General features: G+C 44.0%; 1 protein-coding gene across 1 annotated transcript in view; it reads right to left on the bottom strand.

Moving 5' to 3' along the window:
• Positions 1-23,443, bottom strand: part of GRIP2 (glutamate receptor interacting protein 2) — a 260,946-nt gene that overhangs the window by 37,974 nt on the left and 199,529 nt on the right. The window contains exons 2-9 of the mRNA XM_062008252.1: positions 17,805-17,885; positions 14,566-14,701; positions 13,611-13,756; positions 10,748-10,834; positions 10,379-10,454; positions 9,711-9,856; positions 2,910-3,057; positions 2,097-2,266 (exon numbers count right to left, since the gene is read on the bottom strand). Of these exons, the coding sequence (XP_061864236.1) occupies positions 2,097-2,266; positions 2,910-3,057; positions 9,711-9,856; positions 10,379-10,454; positions 10,748-10,834; positions 13,611-13,756; positions 14,566-14,701; positions 17,805-17,885 (990 nt within the window). The remainder of the gene's footprint in view (positions 1-2,096; positions 2,267-2,909; positions 3,058-9,710; positions 9,857-10,378; positions 10,455-10,747; positions 10,835-13,610; positions 13,757-14,565; positions 14,702-17,804; positions 17,886-23,443) is intronic.

Below are 23,443 nucleotides of genomic sequence, written 5' to 3' on the forward strand. Positions count from 1 at the left end.
ATCCCTGCCTGAGGAAACCCATCCATCCCAGCACTGCTCCTGGGCACCATCCGCTCCCGTTGATCTTGTAAGCATGGAATAATTCTTCCTACAAACTCTCCAAATGCCCCCAGAACCACAGAGAAAGCAAACTCAGTTTGACAAATCCTGTGCATTAGCATTTTTGCATGGCTGCTGCAGCTTCAGATCCCTCTTCATCTCCTCAATAACTGAATTTTGGTTGTACGAGAAGCCACTTTTTAATGATGTAGGCACACACTGGACTCAGTACTGCAAGTGCTGACAGGGCTGCATCTGCATGGTCTCTTCTCCTCAGCTGCTTTCCCTGCACTTCACTCCCTTGCCAGCCATGACAGTTTGCTTTTACATGGCCCATTTTTCCTTACTGCCCCTGCTTGTTTCAACCACCTCAGAAAATGCAGCCTCTGGAGCTGGCATTCAGTGTCTGCAGAAGACAGCATCTCTCCCACATCCAAACGTGGTTTGTCAGCTTTGGTGTGGTTCCTCAGCTTCTCACCATGTGCCATGGCTGGTTACACAATGCACTGCTTTGTGAGCTGCTCTTCTGGCCCCAAATGCTCTCTTTCATCTTCTCAACACCCTCACCAGCACCAGTGATGGTTCAAATCCAAGCACTGGTGTCTAAAAAAACACATCTGCCTCCTAATAGTGATGTGGATGAACAGCACCTTTCCCTACTATCCATCAAGTGTTGAAGAGTTTAATCAAAAGTGTTATATCCCTTATTTTTCATACTCATGTTGCAATTATTCTTCCAAGTTAGTGTTCTGTGTTTCTGCCACAGCAAACTGATTTGACGTACAGGGGGTTGGGTAAAAAGGTCCTAAACACGCAGAGCTTTCCTTCCATGGATCCTCCTTCTCCTGAGCTGCTGCTGAATGCATATATTCTGAAAGAAGATTAAGATGAGGGCACTAATGGAAAGGGGAGAACAGTTCATGTTAACAGCCATTGAAAAAGGATTATGGCTTTCCATTTTTCCTTGGGCACAAAGGTCAAGTCATCCATTCCCTCTGTTAAACTGCTTTAATTCTGCACAAATTGGACTAGGCATTTAAGAGATTTATTTCTAGACACAGAGATGTTATTAGATTTTATGTTTCACTGCATCATGTTAAAGAAGACAACATAGATATTTTCCACTGTTTCCTAAACTGCCCTAGAAGAGAATGGAAAGGAGAGCTGTGCCCAAGGCTACTGTACACCTATATTAGCAAAATGCATTTCATTGAGAGACAAGCAGTTGAAAATGGTTGCAAAAGGGGTTGGTACTGAACAGTCACACTGGAAATACCTGAATTACGAGACCACCAGTATGAACTGTAACAAAACTTCAGGTAAGAGCTGCAACAGATCTGTAAGTACCGAGGCAACAAATGTACTGAGGCTGTGTTCACAGTGAAGTTTATATAAGAGCCTGAGTCAGCCTCTCACACAGAAGAAGAAACTAAAGGTGGGCAACAAGGATGCTCACCAGCACGAATTACTAACAATGTTTAACAAGCATTTTTGTTTTCTTTTTGCTGCAGCTAGATTTTTTTCTCTTCAGTATTTCTTTGGTGGGGAGTGGAAAGCAGCAGCACTCACACACATTCACTCTACCTCTGGCTGCTCAGACACAGCTGTCTTCACAGGTTGGTCTGGAAGATAAACTTGCATTACAGCTTTGTTTCCTAAAGAAGTCCAGTAGGATCTTTCCTATCTACTGACACGTCCTTTACAAAGTCTCACCAGGCATCAGCAAAGGAGAACTGAGCTTGGAAATGTATTTACCAGCACCAAGGTTGTTTTCCTCCCTCTCCATTAAAGGCTCTTATCCAAGGTACTAAGGAAGCGGCTTGCACAGCACTCAGCATGCAAAACCCTGGGATTCCCAGCTCCCATTTCCCCATTCAAGCACAGATGTTACCTTCTTTCCTATTCACATTCTTGAACAACGTCATCTAATCACATGCATTTCATCAAAACCTTTTTCCCACCACAGATGTCTCTTGCCAGCGTTTAAAAGCAGCAAGAACCCTTTTAGGGATCTCAAGTGAATTTTGAGAGCAACAGTGTTTCCATGGAAGACACACCTGTTTCTGGAGGCTTCAAAGGCAGCCTGCTTTGGTGAACAGGTAATATCTCTAGCTTGACATTTTCTGAAGTGGCAGCTAAAAGCTGAGTTGCTTCTAGTAAGGAGCAGTGCTCTGTGCTCGTGCCATCAATGGACAGAATATGGTCACCAACATGCAATGCACCACATCTGCAAAGGAAACAGCAAGAGAGGTAATCACACATATGCCAAAATCCATGTCCTTGCAGCTGGGAGAAGACAATACAAAATGCCATTGTGAATTATTGCATGAAGTCAAGTGAATGTTTTCTTCATAACTCACTTTTACTTCTTAATTTGAACCGTAGGTATGAGCATTGCCCAAAATACCAACTAAGATGGCTCATGCTTGAGTCAGTACTGCTGGTGGCTTGGGAAGGATCTTTCAAGTATTTACTAGTGCCCATTCACAGCTAGTTTGGATAGCTGAGAGCTCACTCAGGAGCTGGTATCCCCACATAAACGGTGACTAGCTGACCTGCTCATGAAGAAAAGGTTCTAGCCAGACGTTTCCAGAATAGGTATTTACCATTCCACAGCTCCAGGGCAGTCAGATTGGAATTTTTAAAACAGAGCTCAGGTTTCACATGCACTGAGTTACATTCATTCCCGGTGAGGAGTGTCCACTGGTGTTAGGTCAGATATTTTTAGCACACCTAGTGCTAAGAACATGTGGACATGGCCATTTCAAGGCAAGGCAGGGAAGAATGGTATAGAGCCGACAAGGGGACAAAAAAAGCAGCAGAGAAAGGAAAAGCAGAGCTAAGAGCAGCCTGTTGAGGTCTGTACCCACCTATCCACTACACTGGCTGGCTTGATCTTGTCGATGACAATGACCTGCTTGTTCCGGTGCACAGTTGTTGTCAGTGTGATTCCCAGCGTAGACCCCGGCGTCTTTGCTATTTCAACTAGTAAAGGACCTGAAGCATTTGCTACAGTATCTGCAAAACAAAAGAGAATCTGAAGGCACTTCTCATACAGCCTTTTCGCTTTCTAAATGTAGGGGGTTGGCCAACAGTGCTGACTTGCCATGTGTACCAGCAAACCTTTAGTTTGGACATCCTATAGCCTGTATCATGTGGTAACTTAACAAAGCAGCAAACTCAAGAAGTAAAATATGTATGATAATAGAGTGAAGAGATATTACAATTCACTCATGGAAAAATAAAACCAAAATATTGCCTCTTTTCTTGGTATTAAATACCAAGATCAAGGAAGACATTGCTCAAAGGCTGTGCAGCAGCAGCAGCATTAAAAGCACAAAAAAGGGAGGATCAGAAGTTATAGACTTCTTCCCAGAGAAAATACAAGTCACACAGAAATAGGATCCCACCTTCTTTACTCAGAAGTTTTTTGTGCTGATGATCAGTACACATCAGTCAACTCCTGTGTGCTTCAGCATCAACTTCAAAATATCACCTCAACTGCTCTTTTCAGCTCCTCCAGTGCAACGGTGGGAGCAGAGACACAGTGTTACCTACCCACTTGCTTACAAAAGCTTCTTCTCACCCATCAGACAATGTAGGGATAACTCATGTTTAAAAGATGTATTTATTCAATGAGTTTAATAGATGCTGTAAGTGAGACTATGAAACTCCTACAAACTTACACCTGTTAGCATAAGCCTGCACCATACCTATTCCGCTCCCTTGAGGAAAGGGAAGGAAAAAGAAAACATGCATCTTTGGCTGATTAAACAGAAATTCCCTCCACCTCTATTACATACTTTTGCTTCCAGATTACCCAAAGCCATCATAAAGAGGCTGCATTCATGAACATGCTACCACTACCAGACTTGCCACAACCAGCACCCCATGTGCAGTTTGATCCCCTCACAAAAGCACTTTGTGGAAATCCAGCCATCCACTTCAAAGGAAAGGCCAGCAGAGCCCTGTGAGAGACTGATGCCTCCTCAGCCTTTAATTATTCATAGTAAAGCTTTTCTCTTCCAAAGTTGTGCTCCACTAAAAATGCTGATGCTACTTGGCTCCAAGATTTGATGCATGGCTCATTCTTACTCTCTGATAAACTGGAGCATTAATGCAGATCTCAGAAGCTTAAACCACAGGAAGGTCTTTTCTAAGATTTGTTGAAGATGCTAAGTCTCTGGAGACAGAAATTTCTCTTTGAAATTTCCTCTGGGGATCAGCCAGGGGGTGTTCAGGATCTGGTCTACTCACAATGTCCTTTTTCCTGAAGAGGACAGAATGAGCCATGGTAAAGGTTATGCAGGCTTCAAATAAAATACTGTTTATTCTCTATTGAAAAGATCTAGGGAGATTTGCAGGCCCTGGCAAAAAGCCCAGTTCCAGTTCAATCAAAAGATACACACAGCACCCTTCTAAAGCTGGTGGAAGGTGCACTTAAGCACTTATTAGCCAAGGAAGCACCAAGAGACTGAAGATGACTTCCAAGAGCTAACACCAGCTATATGTTGGTTTTGCAATCCATGTATGTCCCTCTGAAGAGTTATATTCTTCCAGCTGAAGGGAAGGAGATGGGGGTAGGGGGGGAAATCATGGAAAAAAGCTTGCTGGAGTGGTAGATCTTTCTTTGCAAGGAAAATACTTGCTCCTCTCAGCTTTAACCAGCATCCAAACTTCTCAGCACTGCCAAGTGTTTCCTAGAGATGTCTCTGCATGATGGTGACAAGAAACCACTTTGGGTACTTACTCCCATGTCAGCACTGATGTTATCAATATGTAGAAAATCACAGTCCTGCCTACAGCCCATGGTGCCTCCTCACACTGCACACAGCATGGGCCACTCTGCCATCTCTTTTTAATTCTCACTGGCACTGATGAGAATTGTTCCAAATCTATTTTATGGAGGCATTTGTTGAGGAAATACCAGCCAAGCCTCTATTAATTATTCTAGGGAAAGATTTGGCTCAAATCAAAGGTCAGGAGTCTGCAATTTAGCAATATTTGTGAGGCATGATTACTATGGGGCTATTACACCCAAGCTAATTTAAAAAGAAACAGAGAGGCCAGGGCAGGCCACACCAATAACCTCAGTGCACGGAGTCAATTGGTATTGTTGCTTGAGCAGCACGAGGTGTTTCTGCACCATCAGGCATGACTGCAACCTCACACAGCATCTGTAGAAAAGACACCTGCAGCTCTCCTGCATTTCAAAATCTCACCTTACTTAAAGGTAAACCTTTAAATCTTACTTAAAGCAAGATCCTTTCCCACAAGCCTAGAGAGTCAAAGCGGTTATTGTAGAGGCTCAGCATCCCCAAGATATTCAACTCAAATGCTGGTCAGTATGTACTGTGGGCCAAAAAACACACCACTGCAGAGTGGGCATCACTGAGGCCAGTGACATCGAGTTCAATATGGACACAGCAGCTTCCAGCATGTCTCTAGAGTTTTCTTACCAAGGAACAGAAAAACCACACACGTCTTGCATGGCTGTGCAGATTTTCATGTCACGGTTTGAAAGAGTTTTGCAAACAATAAATTGTGCTTCCCACTGTACCATTTTACAGACTGGGAGACTGAGGCACAGCTGTCACGTCACTTGTCCAAAAATACATGCTTGTTTAGTGGATAGTCAGACCCACTCCCCTTTGTTGGGGGAATAATGTTATGTCTCCTGATATTGCTCAGGAGAAAGCAAAAAAACTACCTTCATCCATCTTCAGAAATAATAGTTCTAGTAACCAAACAAACCCTTATGAGCCCTCCACCTTATTGAAGATCTCTGCTCTATTTAGGTGGCATTGACTAAATGAGTAGGATAAATGAATTGGATAGGACTCTTTTAAAATTCAGTCTTAGAAGCTCTGGACTGAATCAGTTAACAACTGCCCTCAAATCCTGCCTGCATTCTCCCTTCTGAATGCAAATTTCAGCCATTTCAAAATGCTCAGTTGGAAATTCATCAGCCAGCAGGTGACTCAGTACAGGTCTAATCAACCCTCTAACAGCCTCCACCAAAACAGAAAGAGGAAAGCCTACCAAAATTTGCTCAAATACAGCAAATCCCATCACTTTCTCCACCTGGCTAACACAGGAGGACACAAAAGGCTGTACAAAACCTGCTCACACTGCGTGAGGGGTACTCATCAGTATCATGATGGATACAAGAGAAACAGAGTGCTCCAGGTAGTCAGATGCCCCAGTGCTGGTTACTCCACCACTCAAAGCTGGGGGAATGGCAAGTGTTTTCTAAAAGATCTTTCTCTCAGCAGCTTATTTTTGGAGGAAATACTGTGGGGTTTTTTCCCTCTTGCATTAGATTTCCTTGAGCCTCACCTGGCTTTGCTCACCTCCCTGAGGAGGAATGGCTCTTGTAATCAGGCTGGCAAGTGTTATGAGCACTTGTCCAGAGAATAAATGAGGTGTGCTGATAGGAATGATTTTTTACCCAATGTAACTCATTTTGAGGGAGAGGGGGGAAAAAGGGGAGAAGAAGGGGGAAAGAAAAAAAAAATAGGAAAGGGAATGCAAGTCTCCCTGAAAATGCAAACAAAACAGATAAAAATATCCTAAAAGCACCAAACCAGGGAACTGGCTCCTTTTCTGACAGCCCAGAGGCTCATGATCTCTCCAGCTTCATGGGCACATGATGGCATTTGATTTCATAGGCCCCTCTTCAGACCCTATTCCTTGACACCACTCAGCAGACCCTTGTGGGACACTACCAGCCCTCCACTCCATCAACAGGAGAGCCCCACAGGCCTAAAAACCTTCAGTCTAAAAATGAATGGGCAAAGGGGCAGCCAGGGGAAGTGAGAGGAGGAGGAGGACACTGAAAATCACTTTCCTCATTCATTATCTCTGGCAGAGAGCTTCCCCCCTCCATGAGTCAACCATAAAGGCAACCCAGTGCCTTGTGTCATGGCACACACAGATTATTTACAGAGTAACTACTCAAATGCCACCATTTTCTGGCTTAGCCCTTTATTTGTTGTGTGGTTTTTTTTCTGTTTTTCCTTTCTATTTTAAAAAGGCCCATAAGATAGAGTGTCACCCCAGGAAAGCATCTGTTCAGTGCAACGTTTACCTAGCACTGGCAAAGGGCAGATGCCCATGGGAGATGCATACCCAGTTTGGACTCCTTTTAAATGGAAATGGCAGATTAATTTAATTCCTTTGGTGGCCTCAGTCAATTTGATTAAGAGTCTCATCATCTGTTGGCCTCCCTAGTGAAAGCCCAATAGCTGATGGCAAGCAGCTGCCATGTCCCTCTCACCGAAAGCAGGGCTGGCCCCCACACAGCTCATTCTCAGAGCACAATTTTGGCCAGGAAACCACACAGCCAGCTGGGGAATGCCATGATTCAACACTCCTCCGGAACAGCCCTGGTATCTCACCAAGGACAGATGCAGAAAAACAACTTTGCCTCTTCAAGAGTCAGCCCGCACCACCCCAGTGAGCACAGCTGCAGCAGAGAGCGAGTGCAGTGTAAAAACCTGTTTTCCCTGGGGATAAGCAGGCCAAATACCACTTCATGGTGGTGTCCCCAGCTCTTATGATGAATCAAGTGAGCTGTGGGGCCACACAGTCCCCTCAAGGAGTTTTCAAAATGTAAATTAAGAGTGTTCCCTTCAGGCTAATAACATCCCCATAGTACTTCCAGCACCTGCTCTTCCCTTCCCTCATCATCATCTTCCTATGGCTGGTAAACAGAATGTCAGTAACAGTTGTGATTTGGGGATGATGCACTCTTCTCCCATTGCAGTCATTAGCTGTTGCCTGGCAAAACTGTCTGCAGAGATTGTTTTAAGCTACACATTCTGCATCATCTTGCCTTAAAAAAAAGAAGGGCAAGTATATCCCTTTACAGAGTTGGGGAGAAGTACTCTTGATGTAAAAATTATGTAAGAAAGGGGCTGTGTTTACATGTTGGGAAGCATCTGGTTGTGGTCCACTGTATAGCAACACAAGATGAAGAATCACTGCATAAACCCCTGCCATCACTCTGTGTTCATTCAGCCCTAACAGTTTTAGGCAGGAGAGTTATTCAAGAAGAAATACCAAGACACCTTCGCTGCTATTTTTGCTCCAAGACAGGCTTTAAAACAATCAGCTTTCTGCAACACAGGTACCAGGGGACCATACAAACAACAACCCCCTCAAAAAGCCCATTTCCCATGCATCATTAATTATTTGCTACTGTTCAGACTTGACAGTTCTATGTAAAATCCTTCCTTTACCTGCCCCCTGCATAGCCTGCGAGGAGAGGAGCAGACATCCCTTACTGACTGCTGCAGAGTTACCACAATCACAGCCACATTTGGAAAGGCAGAAAACAGGGTCTGTGTAGTTTCTGTTTTCCATCATTTAAATGTTTCGTCTTTTTCATGAATACCAGACAGTTTCTAAAGAGAAGCTGCTCCTGTAGCATGGCAGAAGCCAGGCAGCGTGCAGGAAACTGTCAAGGCATCAGGTTCTCCTCCCAGTGCTCCCAGTGTAGTGTCTGCGTGGCACATGGCTGCCCAGGTCCTGGCAGCCTCCTCCCTCCAGAGGGAAACCAGTATGTCTATGCTTGTGGAGTTTCTGCTGAAAGGAAGGTGAAAGCATGGGAGAAAGAGACTCAAAACAAAGCAGAAAGTCCTCAGGGCTGGCACAGGAGGTACAGCCCTCTTGTGCACTGCATGGTGTGAGTTCCTATGTTCTAAGCCCTCTTTCTTTGAGGGCAGAGTGTTATTGAACTCTCACAGCTGTAGATCCTTTTAATTTCCCTGGATCCTAGGCTCAGACATGCTGGACTGGTTTGGAAGATTTGCAGAGAAGACTCCAACTTAAGTCCAGCCTATGGGTCCAGTGGAGGCAGAAACCCCTCTGGAGACGTATATGCAACATCAAAATCTAATGCACAGCTCAACGAGCTTCCAGAGCCAACACAGCTTCGGACTCGGCAGTAACCTTAAACTCATTAACGATGCTCCCTGCAGTAACAGCTGTGTGTCACAAAGCCAGCTCAAAATGACTTTACAGTAGCTAATAATAAACCTTTTCCCAGGGCTTGAAACTGAAAATCAAATGAAAAAGAAAAACCAGCAACCCTTCAAACCCTCAAACTTAATATCTACTGTGTAGAACACTTTTTAGAAATACCATCCTCTGCCCTCCAGTAAATTCTGTATTATTTGGGGTCAATCAGTTGATCAGCCCTCATTTATTTCAGAAGCAGATTTGAACTAACCTTTCCAAGAAAGGGAAGAGCTCCAGAATTAAGCAGGGTAAAAATTCAGAACCAAAGCCACAGCCACATCCAGTCTCTGCCTGCTCACAGCTCACTCCCCTGCACACATTTCACAGTGGTACTGGCAGTGCTGGCAGAGCACTCCCGTCCCTTTTAAGGATGACTTCTCCTATGCCTTCTTTGCCTGCACTACAAAATCCCCCTTTTACCCCTTTTTTAAAGCCAGTCATCATTCCCATTGAGACACCTCACTGGATAAGGATATTTCAAATGCATTCAACCAAGCCAGCCTCGAGCTCTAACCCTTGCACCCACGTTGGCAGCGCACTGCTCAGCAATTTTTTCCACTGAAACCGAGTACCCCAGTCACTGTATCTAGTCTCACATACTTTCCAGGCAGTCAGAGAAAATGCCACCACAACCACTTTGGACTTACCCATGATAGTCACGTCATACTCGATCTGGAAGAGAGCCTCCTGGCTGCACTGCCGCAGGATGTTGAGGGCGTCAGCATGGGTCATGCTGTGCAGAGGGATCCCATCAACACTCAGCAGCCTGTCCCCAATTTTCAAGGACCCCTCCCTGTAGGAAGCCACAGGCAAAAGGGTTTTTGTGTGTACACATTTATTTCTACCTTCCACACATACATCTCGTGTATCAATTTTGTATATTTTATGTGAGTATACATTTATATATATATGTGTGTGTGTGTATTTAAAGTCAATTACTTTGATCCTTTTAGGAACTGAACACTCCTTGGGACAACCATTAGGGTTATTTATAGTACCAGGCCCATCATATTAAATTAGCAGCATGAGAATAGATAGACTGCCTCCTGCTTTCTAACAGCAACAGCTATTCATCTGCACAGGGTTAATTAAGTGGCTGCCCCTGGAAGAGGAGTTTCTGCTCTAACATCTACACATGGGTCAGCCTGGGAGCACCAGGCTCATCCTCCCCACACACCACAGGTCCCTCACCACCACCATGAGAAGCCTTGGAGAGGTACTGATAAGAAAGATAAGAACACATGTCCAAGAGCATAATAAGAGCTGCTGGTCTCTCTTGTGAAAGCAAATATTGGAGGTGCAACATGAGTATTACCTGTCTGCTGGGCCACCTGGCCTCACATAGGTGAGCACCAGTGGTCTGGACTTGTGCCAGTCTTCATGGGCTCCCCCTGTAATCAAAATGGGAAAGCCACAAGTCACTTGAGGCTTGAAAGTTGGAATGAGAGTGCTGAGAAAGGAGAAACATTTATCACAGAACAAGTGACAGCCTGAAAGCAAAAAACGTGGCCTGGACTGGGCAGCCAGCAGTCCTTGAAGGCTGCATAGGATGCTCTCTAGGACACGCTTTTGCTTCTCAGCTGAGGTTTATTACATTCATCATCTTATGTTTCTCTTCCTGCTTCCCAAATCATCTCTCTCGTTGCTTGTCTTCCCTTAGTTTTTTACTGGAGAAGCTACTAACCTCTCAGCACAAAGCCAAAGCTGTTTCCTTCCTTGTAGAGAGACACTTCAATGGTCTTGGGAATAATGCCAGCACTGCTCTCTGGAACTAAAGGAAGAGAGAAAGACCCAGTTACCCCTAGATGAACCTTTTCCATGACACCCTGCAAAACAATATCAAAACTCATCCAAACACCATTGAAATTAAAGTCCTTCCCAATATCCATACTGTATCTTCCCTGTTTGGAGGCAAAAAGAGCCCAACACAGACACATGAACCTTCGTCAGAGCCAACCATCATGTTTTCAAGTGATTTCAGCAGCTCGGTATTGTGCATCTCTCTTCAAATTTGTCTTGGTTAATACTCTGACATTCAAGTAAAACCATCTTATTTATCAACTGGCTTTAATGCATTCAGCATTACTCAAAAGCCAGAAGCCTCTGCTGCAGATGGAAACTTATTAAAAAACCCAGCAGCAGCGTAAGGAATCGAGTCACCGGCTGACCTTAAAGAAAATGAAAATCCCAAATCCTCACTGCAAAAGGTTGAGATGGTTTTTTTCCTTACCTCTCATATTTTGACTTTAAAAAAAGATTAACTGAATCCTTTAGACTCATCCTAGGGGCAATTCAGTAATTTTACGTTAAATACACAGTACTATTTAATGTACAAAAGTAAAGAGAAAAAGAAAGAAACTGTTTCCGTCTCTTGCCATCTCCTGCTATTTAATGGTTTATTGAACTACTGCAGTGAATATGGGACAATTTCCCAGTCTTTTCCACCCACAATTGCACATGGCATTTCAGCCTGGTCCCCTCTGAAAAGATCAATTCCTAATCTTCAAACCAAGGGCAATGAATGGCCACGAGGATAATCAGAAAAAAAAAGGGCTAGGAGCTTGACTTCAGCCTGGCAAAGTGGAGTTGAAAGCTCCCCTAGGTACACCCATGCTACCATTTCCCCTTGGCTCAGAGGGGGCTTTTTGAAGCAAATCTCCCTACTGTCCTCACTGCCCACATTGGTCCTCACTGCCAGCCACCCTAAGGACTTGCAACCTTCACCAAATTAGGGTTAAACCCAAAAGGCATACAGTGGAGGCAGGGTATTGCCTTGCAGGCAGGCAAGCCCTGGGGACGAAGCTACAGCAAGGCCAAATAAAGACCCAAAACACCGTCCCCTATGAATTTGTTTTGCTCCTGCCACTGCGCACAGACTGCAAACGCAGACATGGCCCAGAAATGGTTCAGAAGGGAAAAGTTCAGTGCACAGGAAGGCTCTCAGCCAAGGGGCTCCCACATACCAAGAAAAGAGTATAAAGGATCCACAAATTATTTCAGAAACCATCCAATTTCTGTCCTAAGCATCCAAGCATGAAGTTCTGCAACAGCTTTTTGTAAGATCAGTGGGGAGGAGGGAAACCTAAGCTAGTGTTAAGTCAGAGTTTGGTTTGTTTATGGAAGAGGCGATACAACACAGTGGTCTGGAAACTAAAGTTGGACTTGCAAGGTGTCTTCCAAAGCAGGCAATTACAAAGTGGAGAGGAAAACTCAAACCCACAAGCACAGGCTATTGAATTGCACTTCTCTTTCTGCTTTTTGAGCAGGGACACAGAAAGAGAGACAGGCAGGTGCATACAGCAATAACAAACCCTCACCACAGATAAAAGCCCACAAAGAACTAGAGCAAGGCAATAATTGACAATTCCCTGTATTTTGCAGTGTCTCTTTGTTTTGATAAAGAGCATCAATAATCTCATTGGGGAGAAATTGCTCTTTCAGTGTGCTCTTCTTGCTCATTCAGGTGGGGACATTTTGCGTCGCTGCTATTGATTGAGCCATGCAGTATTGGCACTGCTCCTTAGTTGGTAAGTTCAGCTTATCAGATTCCTGACAGCCAAGCTCGTAGCTAAAGAGAAAGGCAAAGAGTTGTCATCTCCACTGAGTATGAGAACACGGAAAACTTCAGCCACAGTTTGTTTTACCAGGGTTGTATGCAAAAGCTAACTGTAGAAGAGAGAAAGATGATGGCTAGAGATCAAATGAATTCAATTATTATTTTTGTGTTCTGAGGGCTTTATATGGTTATTTATATACTCAATACTTTTCATGTAAAAACAGCAGCTATAGCAAAGCTATGCAGTGTAGGAGAGCTTCCTATCTGGAGCAAAATGTTTAGATTCCATTAGGTTTGCTTTTCCTGTCATCTTATTTTTAGTTGTTCTATTTCTTCTGCCCAACCATCCTCTGATTGATCTGGGTAACTGAGTGAGTAATAACTGGGATGAGAAACCATATCAAGGAATTTGTTTTAGTCAGAACACACAAACAAGGGCAAAAGCACATAGTCTCCCACGGCAGGACACAAGCCTTGTTAATGCAAGTTGGGCTTGCTAGCTTCCAATATGGCCCCTTAGCTGGAAATCAGATTGCTTCAGCTTCCCTTCTGCACATAATATTTCAAAGCATCTCGAGGAATAACAACACTTGCCATAGGTCAGAGAAAAAGGACCTGGCAATAAATGCTTAAGACTTAAGAAAACCTCCCCTAGCCAGGCTCCAAAAGGGAAAAAGAAAATAAGTTGAAGTAGCATCAGGAGGCAGATTGGTCTGTGCTACCAAGTCACTCTGAGGCAAGACAGACCTAATCAGCCATCTCCTGCCGGTGTGCATGAACAGGCACCCACTGTGCTGGAAAAAGCACTCTGCTCCAACTGCACACAGCTCTGCAGCATCCGCCACAGCACCGTGAGCAAGCAAAGGCAGAACGTCAAAATGCCCCTGGATACTGCCTTGGCCAAGATGGCTAATGCATGAGCAAGCCCATCTGTACCCCAGGACAGAAAGAAGCTAAGGAAAGAGAGCAGTGTTACAAGAGAGGCACCCACCAGCTGGTGGAAGCTCATACTCTACTTCCAGCACTACCCTTTCGCCCACGTTTTTCAGCAGGCTTATGATCTCGTCGTGCCGCAGCTTGGTCAGGTTAATGCCATTCACTGACTTGATGTAATCCCCAACATTCAGCTGGTCACTTCTGTAAAGAAAGAAGAAAAGAGGAAAAAAAAGAAAAAAGTAGTGATAGCACAAAGCCTCTGCTTCAGTCAGCCTGAACATGCCTGGTGAATCTTCGGTAAGTGAAGAACTTTCTGAACAAGCCACCAACGTTGGGCTAATCTCAGCTGCCTGATTGCATGTGCCTGCTATCAGAGGGAAGTCCTAAAACTGTAGGCCATCTATCTGTCCCAGTGGCAAGTGCTGTATCTGTACATACAGCAACAATCACCATGTGTTCACAATCTCTCTTTTTGTTGCTTGGTTCCCATTCATGCAGAGCAATCAGTCAGAGAAGCACATCAAGAGCCATCTGAAAAAAAAATCCAGTAGGAAAAAAGAAAACATCTTTCCTTTTGCCTGTTTTCTGCAAAATTGTTCAATTACTCCTTCCCTTTCTCTGCTTCTTGGAGCCTTTCTTCTCCCATTCCTTTTCTAAGCCAATAATGTTACTTACACACTCAGTATTCAGAACAGATACAATATTAAACCACTTAGCTTGATCAAGATGTATTGTACCATGTAGCTCTCCTGACAAGGCTGCCTAATTTCACAGCATCCCAAATATCCCTACACAAAAATCCAGAGCATAATTGCAGAGAGCATAGGAAATAATTCAAAATAGAAGACGTTCCACTTACTGAAGCGACAACTTTGCATTCTGGGGCAGTTGAAAAAAGGGAGCTTGGTGCCAACTGTTTTAAGTATAACTGTATTCATTCAGTAGCTAGAACATGCAAATATTCCTCTCCAGTTTTACTGTGCTTTCTGCAGGCCATTTCAGTTTCTCACCTTGCAGCCAGTCCTCCTGGCCTCAAATTGGAGACTCTTGGCTTTCCATCTTTGTCTGTGCCACCTGAAATGGTTAAGCCGAGGGTGCTCCCTTCCTTCTTAATCAGCTCCACAATGGTGACCCCTCTGAACTCCTCTGAAAGATCAGAAACAAGGGCAAACATCAGTGGAAGGCATATTCCACCCAATCCCATGGACACCCTTTTCCTATAGATGGTGAGAGAACAGACCTGGGATGATTTGTACAATTAGTATGAAGAGAAAGCTTCAATCTATTTAAAATTAAGTTGTGGAAGAGGAATGTGTCCTGGTGGACCCACGGCAGTGGAGTGAAAGTGTTTGCATGCAGGTCTGGCAGGCAGGACCAAGCAAGACAAAGTAGAGGAGTGAGGGCTTGTGAGAGGATAAAAACTTTGTGTTTCAAAGTGTTGGTGCTGGAGGCAGTGGAAGGACTCAAAACCAGAGTGATGGGATCTCAGCAATGGTCCAGGTCTGCTACCTCAGGAAATATGTTTGATATGGAGCAGGGTGGGTGTTAGGAGGGCTACATGTCAGGCAGACACAGTTACCAGGTAGGAGGATGCTGTGGACTTGCAGTAGCTGCCTGGATGGACAGAACAGGGTGGACCTTAAAATATTCTGATTTACAAAACATCATGGGACATCAATACAGTTGGGAGACAGGTAATATAACCTGGAGAGGGGTGAGATTCTGCCATCAGTAGGGGAAGGGCAGGGGAGACATGACTTTTCTTCATTCACAGCTACTTTCCCACCCATCTGTACCTGGTCTAAGCCAAACTTCTTCCATATTACTCACCTCATCCACAGCTGGAATTGAAGGCACTTTTACATCAAAATAGGTTTCACATGTGCTGCCAGCTGTAATACCTATTGCAGGGTCAGGTTTAGCGGATGCACACCCCATGCCTGCTGCACCACTACTGCTTCTCTGTTGCAGGCAGCATACACTTTACCTTCCTTTAGACCAAGATAACACTCTTGTTTTCCCAGCACAAATATAAAAGCCAAACTTGACAACAGTTTTGATCCTCATGTTTAGGCATTACAAAAACAAGTTCCCTAAATCTTTCCAACTTCTGGATCTGACATGGATGAGGACAGTAAGTTAGCAGGAGAGCCAACACTGGCCTGAGGAAAGACCAAGATCTCTGCAGACTTGGCAAAAGGCAGCTCCACATTAATCCACGTGAAGGCACTCGCACTCTTTGCTCAAAGGAGGACTAGCCCTGGGGCAAAACAGATGACTTTCATGCCTTGCCAGAGCCTCCTCTAAGATGCTTTTTCAGACTTTGTCTACAACATGATTCATCCACCTCCACTATCTCTAGTGTACTGAAATGTACCACAATTTTACAGGAGGAAAATAGTCTTCCTCACACAGGGCAGTTTTCTCTGAGGCTGTGCAGGAGAAGGTGATGATGGCCATTGGCAGCACATGGCAAACAGCAGTCCCACAGCTGTGGAACAAAACCCATGCAGCAAATGGCCCAGGAGTTAGTTTGCACAGCAAAACTCACCAGGTTTAAATAAGATGCTCTATTTGGAGATGATGCATTTGAAACCTCTTGCACACTGATTTCCAAAGTAAGACAGGGTCTCTTAAATAACATATTGACACAGAAGATCCATACTGGTGCAGAGCTTCCTCCCTCCATCCTCTTTCACTGGGAGCAAACATGGTGTCATTTGGCCCTGTGGTGCTTCATTACTAGCACTTTGCTCCCCATGTAATGCCACCATGACACCAGAAATTGCACCTCACTTTGAGTCCTGCCACACACTACTTGTTTTGTAAAGCACTTCCAAGAATAATCTGTGCACTTGATTAATGCAAGTGGGGAACCTCTTTGCAATCTAGCACCAGTTTGGAAGGCATTTAGGCACTGCTGGGCACCCATTTATCATGGCACTGGCAGCTCATTGTAAAACATCAAGTCCATAATGCTTCTGCTCTTTAATCCCTTGCCAACTACAGTAACTTAGTTTTCAATTCACCAACCCAGGATCCATGGGGCTGCCAGAAACTTTGTGGGGGGCTCCCAACCGTGCTGGAAGGAACACCATCCAGCAGTATCCTGAAAATTTCCTCTCAACTACAGACACGATCAACACAGATGGTGCTGCAAGGGGAGATTATTAGCTCTTCAATGGGGTTTAATTTTGATCCTTGATAAGTGTTTAAAGTGAGAACTCCCAGAGTGTAATTACCCATTGTTATGGGTTCAAGGAGAAATCATTGCTCTGAAAAAAAGGCAAGTGCCTGAGAGCAATCTATCAAGGTAAGCAATAAGGGATTTTGACCAATGCCTCTATAAATCTACTGCTGTTCAGACACACACAGATGTAAAGGTGAGCTGGTTAAGCAGGATCTGTTCCTTCAAGACAGAGTATTAAACTGCTATATGAGAGCAGTCTTAGATTTCTTCTATTGGTATATATACTTGATTTTTTTCTGCTCAAAGCATCCCAGGGCAGGAAGAGCATAGCTGAATTTTGCCCTCCCCGTTGAAGTGTCCCAATCTGGGCTGTTGGACATGCTGGCTCTCATGATTGAGGAATCAGCCACTTTCCATTAGAGCTATGGTACAATGGCAAATTAAACCTGTGACTGGGTCATTAATGATCAGAAGTAAACATCCAGCCCTAGACCTTGTTAGGAAGAGTCATCCAGAGCAGCCCATCCAAACCTGCTGGTGTGCCCCTGGCCGACAAAGCTCAGCATCAACACGTGCAAAGGTACTACCACTTCTCCACTCCCTTTTCAACCCTCAGGGGTGTTTCTGCACAGGAGTGTTTATCTCACACAGAAGTATGCTATAATTGACTAAATATCAAAACAAACTTAGTCACATGTGAGAAATATGAAGCTTGCCAGACAGTCTCCTTCCTCACTTGGCAAGCTGAGATCTGGTAGTGCTTCTTCCTTCTCTTTTTGATGCTGTTTTCTCCTTGGGTATCAGTCCAGTGCAGGAAGCACTCCTTTCCTGGAGCCCCGTAACCACCATCAACAGCTTCATACCAGATTGTGATTGTACCAGTAACATACAATTCACTGAGACCAGTTACTAACATTTGTTTCTGCCCTTCAGCAAAATCCTTGCTGACGGATGCATCAAAATGAGTGTTTGGGGGTTTTATATCCATTTTAGAGGTAGCTACATAAAGTCTAAGAAATGTCCTGATGTTTTGGATCAGGAGTTGATCCCCTTCTTTACCTGGAATGCTTTGCCTCCTGGAGACCAGGGCTGCGTCCATCCCACCAGAGTCCTTGCTCCCCTTCGAGTAAGGGCCATCATCTGTGAGCAGAGCAAACACAGAAGCTGAAATTAGTACTAAAAGCAATAAACAACAGGACCAGAGCATTTTAAAACAGTTTTCTTGGTCACACCAGAACTGGTATCACAGCTGTATCACAGATTGTAGCCAAGGAAAAAACACCACCAGCCCTGGCTTTGCTGTATGGGCTATCCTGCTTTTTACAGAGGGGGAAAAGAAACAAGAAGGCAATAACATTATCTGATTTATTCCTCTTGGAGCTAATCCATTAGGAGAGAAGGCAATTCCCTTACTACTGTAATTATGTGGAACAGCTGAGGACAGAGAAAGCTGTGGCATTAGTCTCTCAAGTTTTAAGCCTGTCATTATGCTTGTGAAGAAACTTACGGTCTTTGGAAATGGAGTTATACATCAGGACACTAACAGGGCACTAAATCACTATACTTGAACAAAATTGCCTGTTCTTATAGATCCCATTATTTCAAAGTCACATTTTCCTGCTGCTGTTCCAGCCTCTGTACAATATAGAGAGCACCTTCCCTTAAGTGATTTTTTTGTAAAGAAAAAAAGAAGTCAGAAGAAAGAAAAACTGGTGTCAAGCACAGTAAGTGCACCATCCAGCACAAGCTCAAATTTAAATGTAAAGAACTTAAACATCTTTACATTGTCCTATTGGAAGACTCCTATCTAGTACAGAGGTTATTTGTAGACAATAGAACATCCTTCTATAGATTCCATTGACATCCATCTAAAATATCTATTTTTATGGCACTTCCTAAAAAGCTGGCACGTTTGCAATCAATAATTTCCACTAACCATGTAGTATCAAGTAACTCCCATTTTCAGTGATCACATTCCTGGATTACCCTTCACTATTTTTCAATAGCTCTGAAGGTTTAGAAGTTGCACATGATAGTATAAACATGGGTTACAGCAAACCTCATCCATTTATTCCTGTCCACAGCCCTTAAGGACCTTATATTTAAGTTACAGAGGAGTTTATGTTTCAGACTGTACAAAAGGAAAAATGTCTTCTGCTCATCCCCATTCCTGACATCACTCTGTACACAAAGAAATCCAAACCAATGCTCAATTTGCTGGCAGCCCACTTTCCTCACAAACAGAAAAATGATGGTGTCAATTAAGTCACGTAGGTTACACCTAACCACTGGGAGTGGAACTTTGCTCAAGGGCTTGAACACTTTTTAAAAGCAAAATTAAATAAGATTCCACCTAAAGTAATTACCCAAAAAAAATCCCAATATCTAGTTTGAATTCTTGCTGCCCCAGCTGAGGTAACTTCACAAGTTGACAAAACTCAGTGAAAAGTTTTGAACTGGCTCAAATTTGCACTTGCAAACATAAAAATTTTCAGCTGAAAAATAAACACCGCTTAGTTTTGCCGCCCAAATTTTGCAGCCCAGAGAGAGACAGTGCAGACATACAGACTCTGGACTCTTCTCCTGCATCAGTTTAAATGCTTTTGCATCACCACAAACTGAAGATTTCTAATGAAGCAAGAACTAACACTTGCCATTAGACCATCATCAAGCTGTGCCAATGCATTGTCATCAAAACACATTTGAAGCTTGATACTCAAGCATCCAGGACCTCTGTGAAACAAGAAACAAACCTCTTCCTTTCAAAGATAAGAAAAACAGATAGATAAACCAGCACTGTCCTGATGATGGAGGTCTTATGGCATTACTCGTGGCTGACAGTGAAAGCAGCAGCACTTGGCTGGGGAATCACAGCAAGCACCAAGGTGAGCCATTGATGTCAGTTGGATGCTGGTACAGCCTGGTACCAACTCTAAGAGCAGAAGGCTTGAAAATTAAATTTGCATAGCTAATAGCAACAGTTCTTTGGTTGATGGGGAGGCCAGTGTCAAGGTTAATCTGGGCTTAATGACTCTGGAAAGAAGTTTAATTTACTTGAAGTAGTTTAGCTCCAGCATCCAACTTTTTTTTTTTTAATTAAAAAAGCAAAGCCCCATGTCATCTCTTCTTCAGTAGCTGCTTGACAGTGATAAAGATTCAGAGCTTTCAAGCTCTGCCACTGTTGGCCACGTTCATCTTAATTTCTATCTCTGAAAGGTTTTCCCTAATATCCTGCCTTACCCTCTGTCTGTCACCTCATGCTTTGCAGAACGACAGAGTCAGAAAATTAGGATGGTTTTGGAGTATAAAGCAAGGTGGCATTTCCCAGGGGAGTGGCAGGACACTGCTGATCCAACTACTCTGCTCACACCACTCAGCCCAGCAGTGACAAACTCCCTTTATTTTTTTCCCCAAATGCAGCAGCATGTTGAAACAGGAACCCCAAAACACCTGGATACTCAGCATGAGGTTGGTTTTTCAGCACCGGAGGTAAGTCTGGAAAAGGCAATTGCAAAATCCTCTGGGACATCCAAGGCTGGAGACAATGCCACTGCATCACACAGGACACTGAGAACCACCCCAGCATGCAGCCACCTTCCACGTGAGAGGATTGCTACCAGCTCTGACCCCAGGTAACATGCTCAAGGCAGCAACGTTCAGCTGCGGATGGGATCCCTGTATTCCCGGAAAACCATGCAAGATGGTTTGAAGCCAAGTCCATAATCTGCTGGCACAGTAAAGCAGTCAACCATCTGCTACACAGAAACACACCAGCCGGGACCAGACAGCCACCAGCACCCTACTGCACTTCACTTCCCCATTGCAACCCCAATCAATATTGATATGAAAGCCTGGTTTGCTAACCATTACCCTCACTACCCCAATAGCTGTTGGCAACCGTGCCTTGGCTTCCATTTCAGAAAGCAGCCAGCTTGCCTGTGCAATAACAACAGCTTCCACCATCAGCCAAGTGGCCAAGAGCATCGACCCACACCACAGCCGCTGCTGGCAATTAGCAACATCCCCCCCCACCCCTCGCTCCACACAGTCCCACGCTGCTTTCCCACAGCCCTATCAGCCAGCAAATCATTAGCACTGCAGCTCCCTTTCCTCTATTGCTTCTCCCTTCCAAACTCCAGTTGATTATGCGAAAAAATGTTTGTTTTTTTCACTCATTATCTGGCTAAAATGTTTGAACAGGAAAGGAAGCTGCCACAGGCCGCCTGCAGAAGTGTGAATTGGCATTTGCTTACATTAGCATCCCCTCTGCGTGGCTCTTTGTTCATTTTCAGCTGATTTCCTGCTCTGCCACTCAAGCTGGTATTAATGGAGTTGCTTTTTTTCTAAGCTTTTTTTTTTTACTGAGGGGGTGTACTTTGTTTTTTAAAAAACAAGAAATTCCTTTTCTTTGTGCTCTTAGTCATTTCTCCTGCCTGGCATGGCATCAATTCAGAGGTGAGGCTGGCAACCAGCTTGATTGCTCAGTTGGCCCAAATCGCAGCACCAACCAAAGCACTGAAAATTCATGAATCTCTCTACTCCCTAAAACTGGGAAAATAACTTTGTTTTTTTTTAAAGCCTGCACAGGTTATTTTTACTGGAGCCAGTAGAGGTGTCTTTTTCAGGGTTTTTTTTTTTTCCTCATACTGAGAGGGTCAAAATCTTCCAAAGAAAAAACATTGTGTAATTGGTGATTTTCAAGCAGCAGTGTTAATGCTGGTTCAAGATCCTTCCCAAAATCTCACCAAGTACACAAAACCCTCAATTAAACTGAGTGTAACATTTCCATATATCGATCCAATCGGAATCTGTGACAATACAGAAAAGTTCCTGTAAGTTCTTTGACAATAGTTTTTTGGCATTTCAGTCTCTTAGTAATACCAGGGGTAGAAGAGCTTCATGCTCCTACACATGTGGCCCTAAACTCTCCTCCCCTGCAGCAACAGTGCCTTACAGTAGTACACATCTCACACAGGGACAAAAAAGAAGAGATAATCCTATCTCATTCCCTCAGAGACAACCTGGACAGATGAAGGAATAAGAAACATGTCGCCTTGCTTTAGCTGAAGTATCATGGGGCAGTAAGAAGGGAAGGCCAGGGCAAGCTACAATATCCCACCCTGCTGCCAGACAAGTAATGGCAGTTCTCAGCAGAGCCTGTAGTTAATGGCATTTCAGTGACCCTAGTGCAATGTATCACCTGTAGCCAGGGCACTGTAATATTTTGTGTTGTCTCTGTTTAATTGAGATAGTGCCAGTAGCATATAGGTTTCCAAGGAAAACAACTTGGGAGGCTACAGACCCCCATTGGAGACATCATCTCCTTGACAGTCAGCATGGAAAATGGCACGGGTTTTCCCAGAGAGTATGAAGTGGGGAGAGAGAGAGGTAGGCAAAATACAGGTGTTTTCAAGAACTCATACCCAGTTAAAGAAAAATGCCAGATTGGATCTTCCTTCCACAGAGGAAATCCCATCTGGGATTTGTGGAAGCACAGCAAGGACCTGTTACTGCCCTGCAAATCTTCCCAGCCATGGATTATCTACCTCTACCCTCTACTTTGGGGAAGAAGAAGAGAAAGAAAAGAGAAGTGATAGCTTTAAATAATTGCTATCTAAAAAGGAAAGTAATAAATACAGTTAACCTAGGCCCATGAGAAGAGGTGGATCTGTGCAATGTCTTCCCTGTCTGCCAGGCTCCACAGTCTGTCCTGATAGAAGCTAAACCAATCTGTACCTTTAGATTGGGCTTTGTTGAGTGTTTTTTGGTTTAAGATTACGAACTGGGGCACTGACAGAAAAGACAAGTTGCTACCCAAGCAGCAGAACTTCATTTCCTGATTTCTCATGGATGTCTCTGATGTGGATTCTCTGAGGTATAATACTAAGATAGAATTTACCTCTCCACCCTTGCCTTCTCACTGAGGCAGAAACAGAATTCGCTCCTCTAACCAGGATGCTTGTTTGCTCATTAATCTTCTAGTAGCCAGATGGCTGATTTGCTGGGGTCAGCTGCATGCACTTAAATCAATCCTAACTCCTGGGGTATCCACAGCTTCCCTAAATTAGTGATCCCTGGGCTTCCTGAACAGCTTGACCCATTTATTGACCTCTCACCAAGGTAGACTTGCTGAGACACTCTATCAGCCCTCAGCTCTCATGGACCCAGCGGAGACATCCCGAGCCAAATTCTCTCTCTGTAGCAACCACCAGCAAAACCAATCTCACTAATGGCACAACTTTTCTCAGCTAAATCCCAATGAGATGTGAGCACAGGCATCAGAATCTCCTGGTATTAGTTGAGTCTCAAGCCACATTTTGTTAAAATGGGGGGGAAAATCTTCCTCTGGAAGAGCACTGATTTAGGAGTTCATTATCCCTGCCTGTGGGGGGAAAAAAGGGGTTTTTTTCATTTAGAAGAGTTATTAGTCTATGTTATTAACAGAGATCACCTCTTAATGAAAATAGGCATTGGCTAAATAAGATTCTGTGACAATTAGCTCTGCTGTCTGCAAGTTGCTCAGTTCCTGGATTGCTTTAAGACAGTTCTTGCAGAGAAAGTGCATTTATCTCATGGGGAGACCAAGAGGTAAAATCCTCCCATTTGTTTAATGGAAAAAAGACAGTTGGAGACAGTTATTTTGCCACGGGGTAATTGCACTACTTGTTTAGAGAAATGAATACTAAACCAGTGTTAAG

This window comes from Colius striatus, chromosome 15, assembly GCF_028858725.1.
Source record: "Colius striatus isolate bColStr4 chromosome 15, bColStr4.1.hap1, whole genome shotgun sequence".
Lineage (NCBI taxonomy): Eukaryota > Metazoa > Chordata > Aves > Coliiformes > Coliidae > Colius > Colius striatus.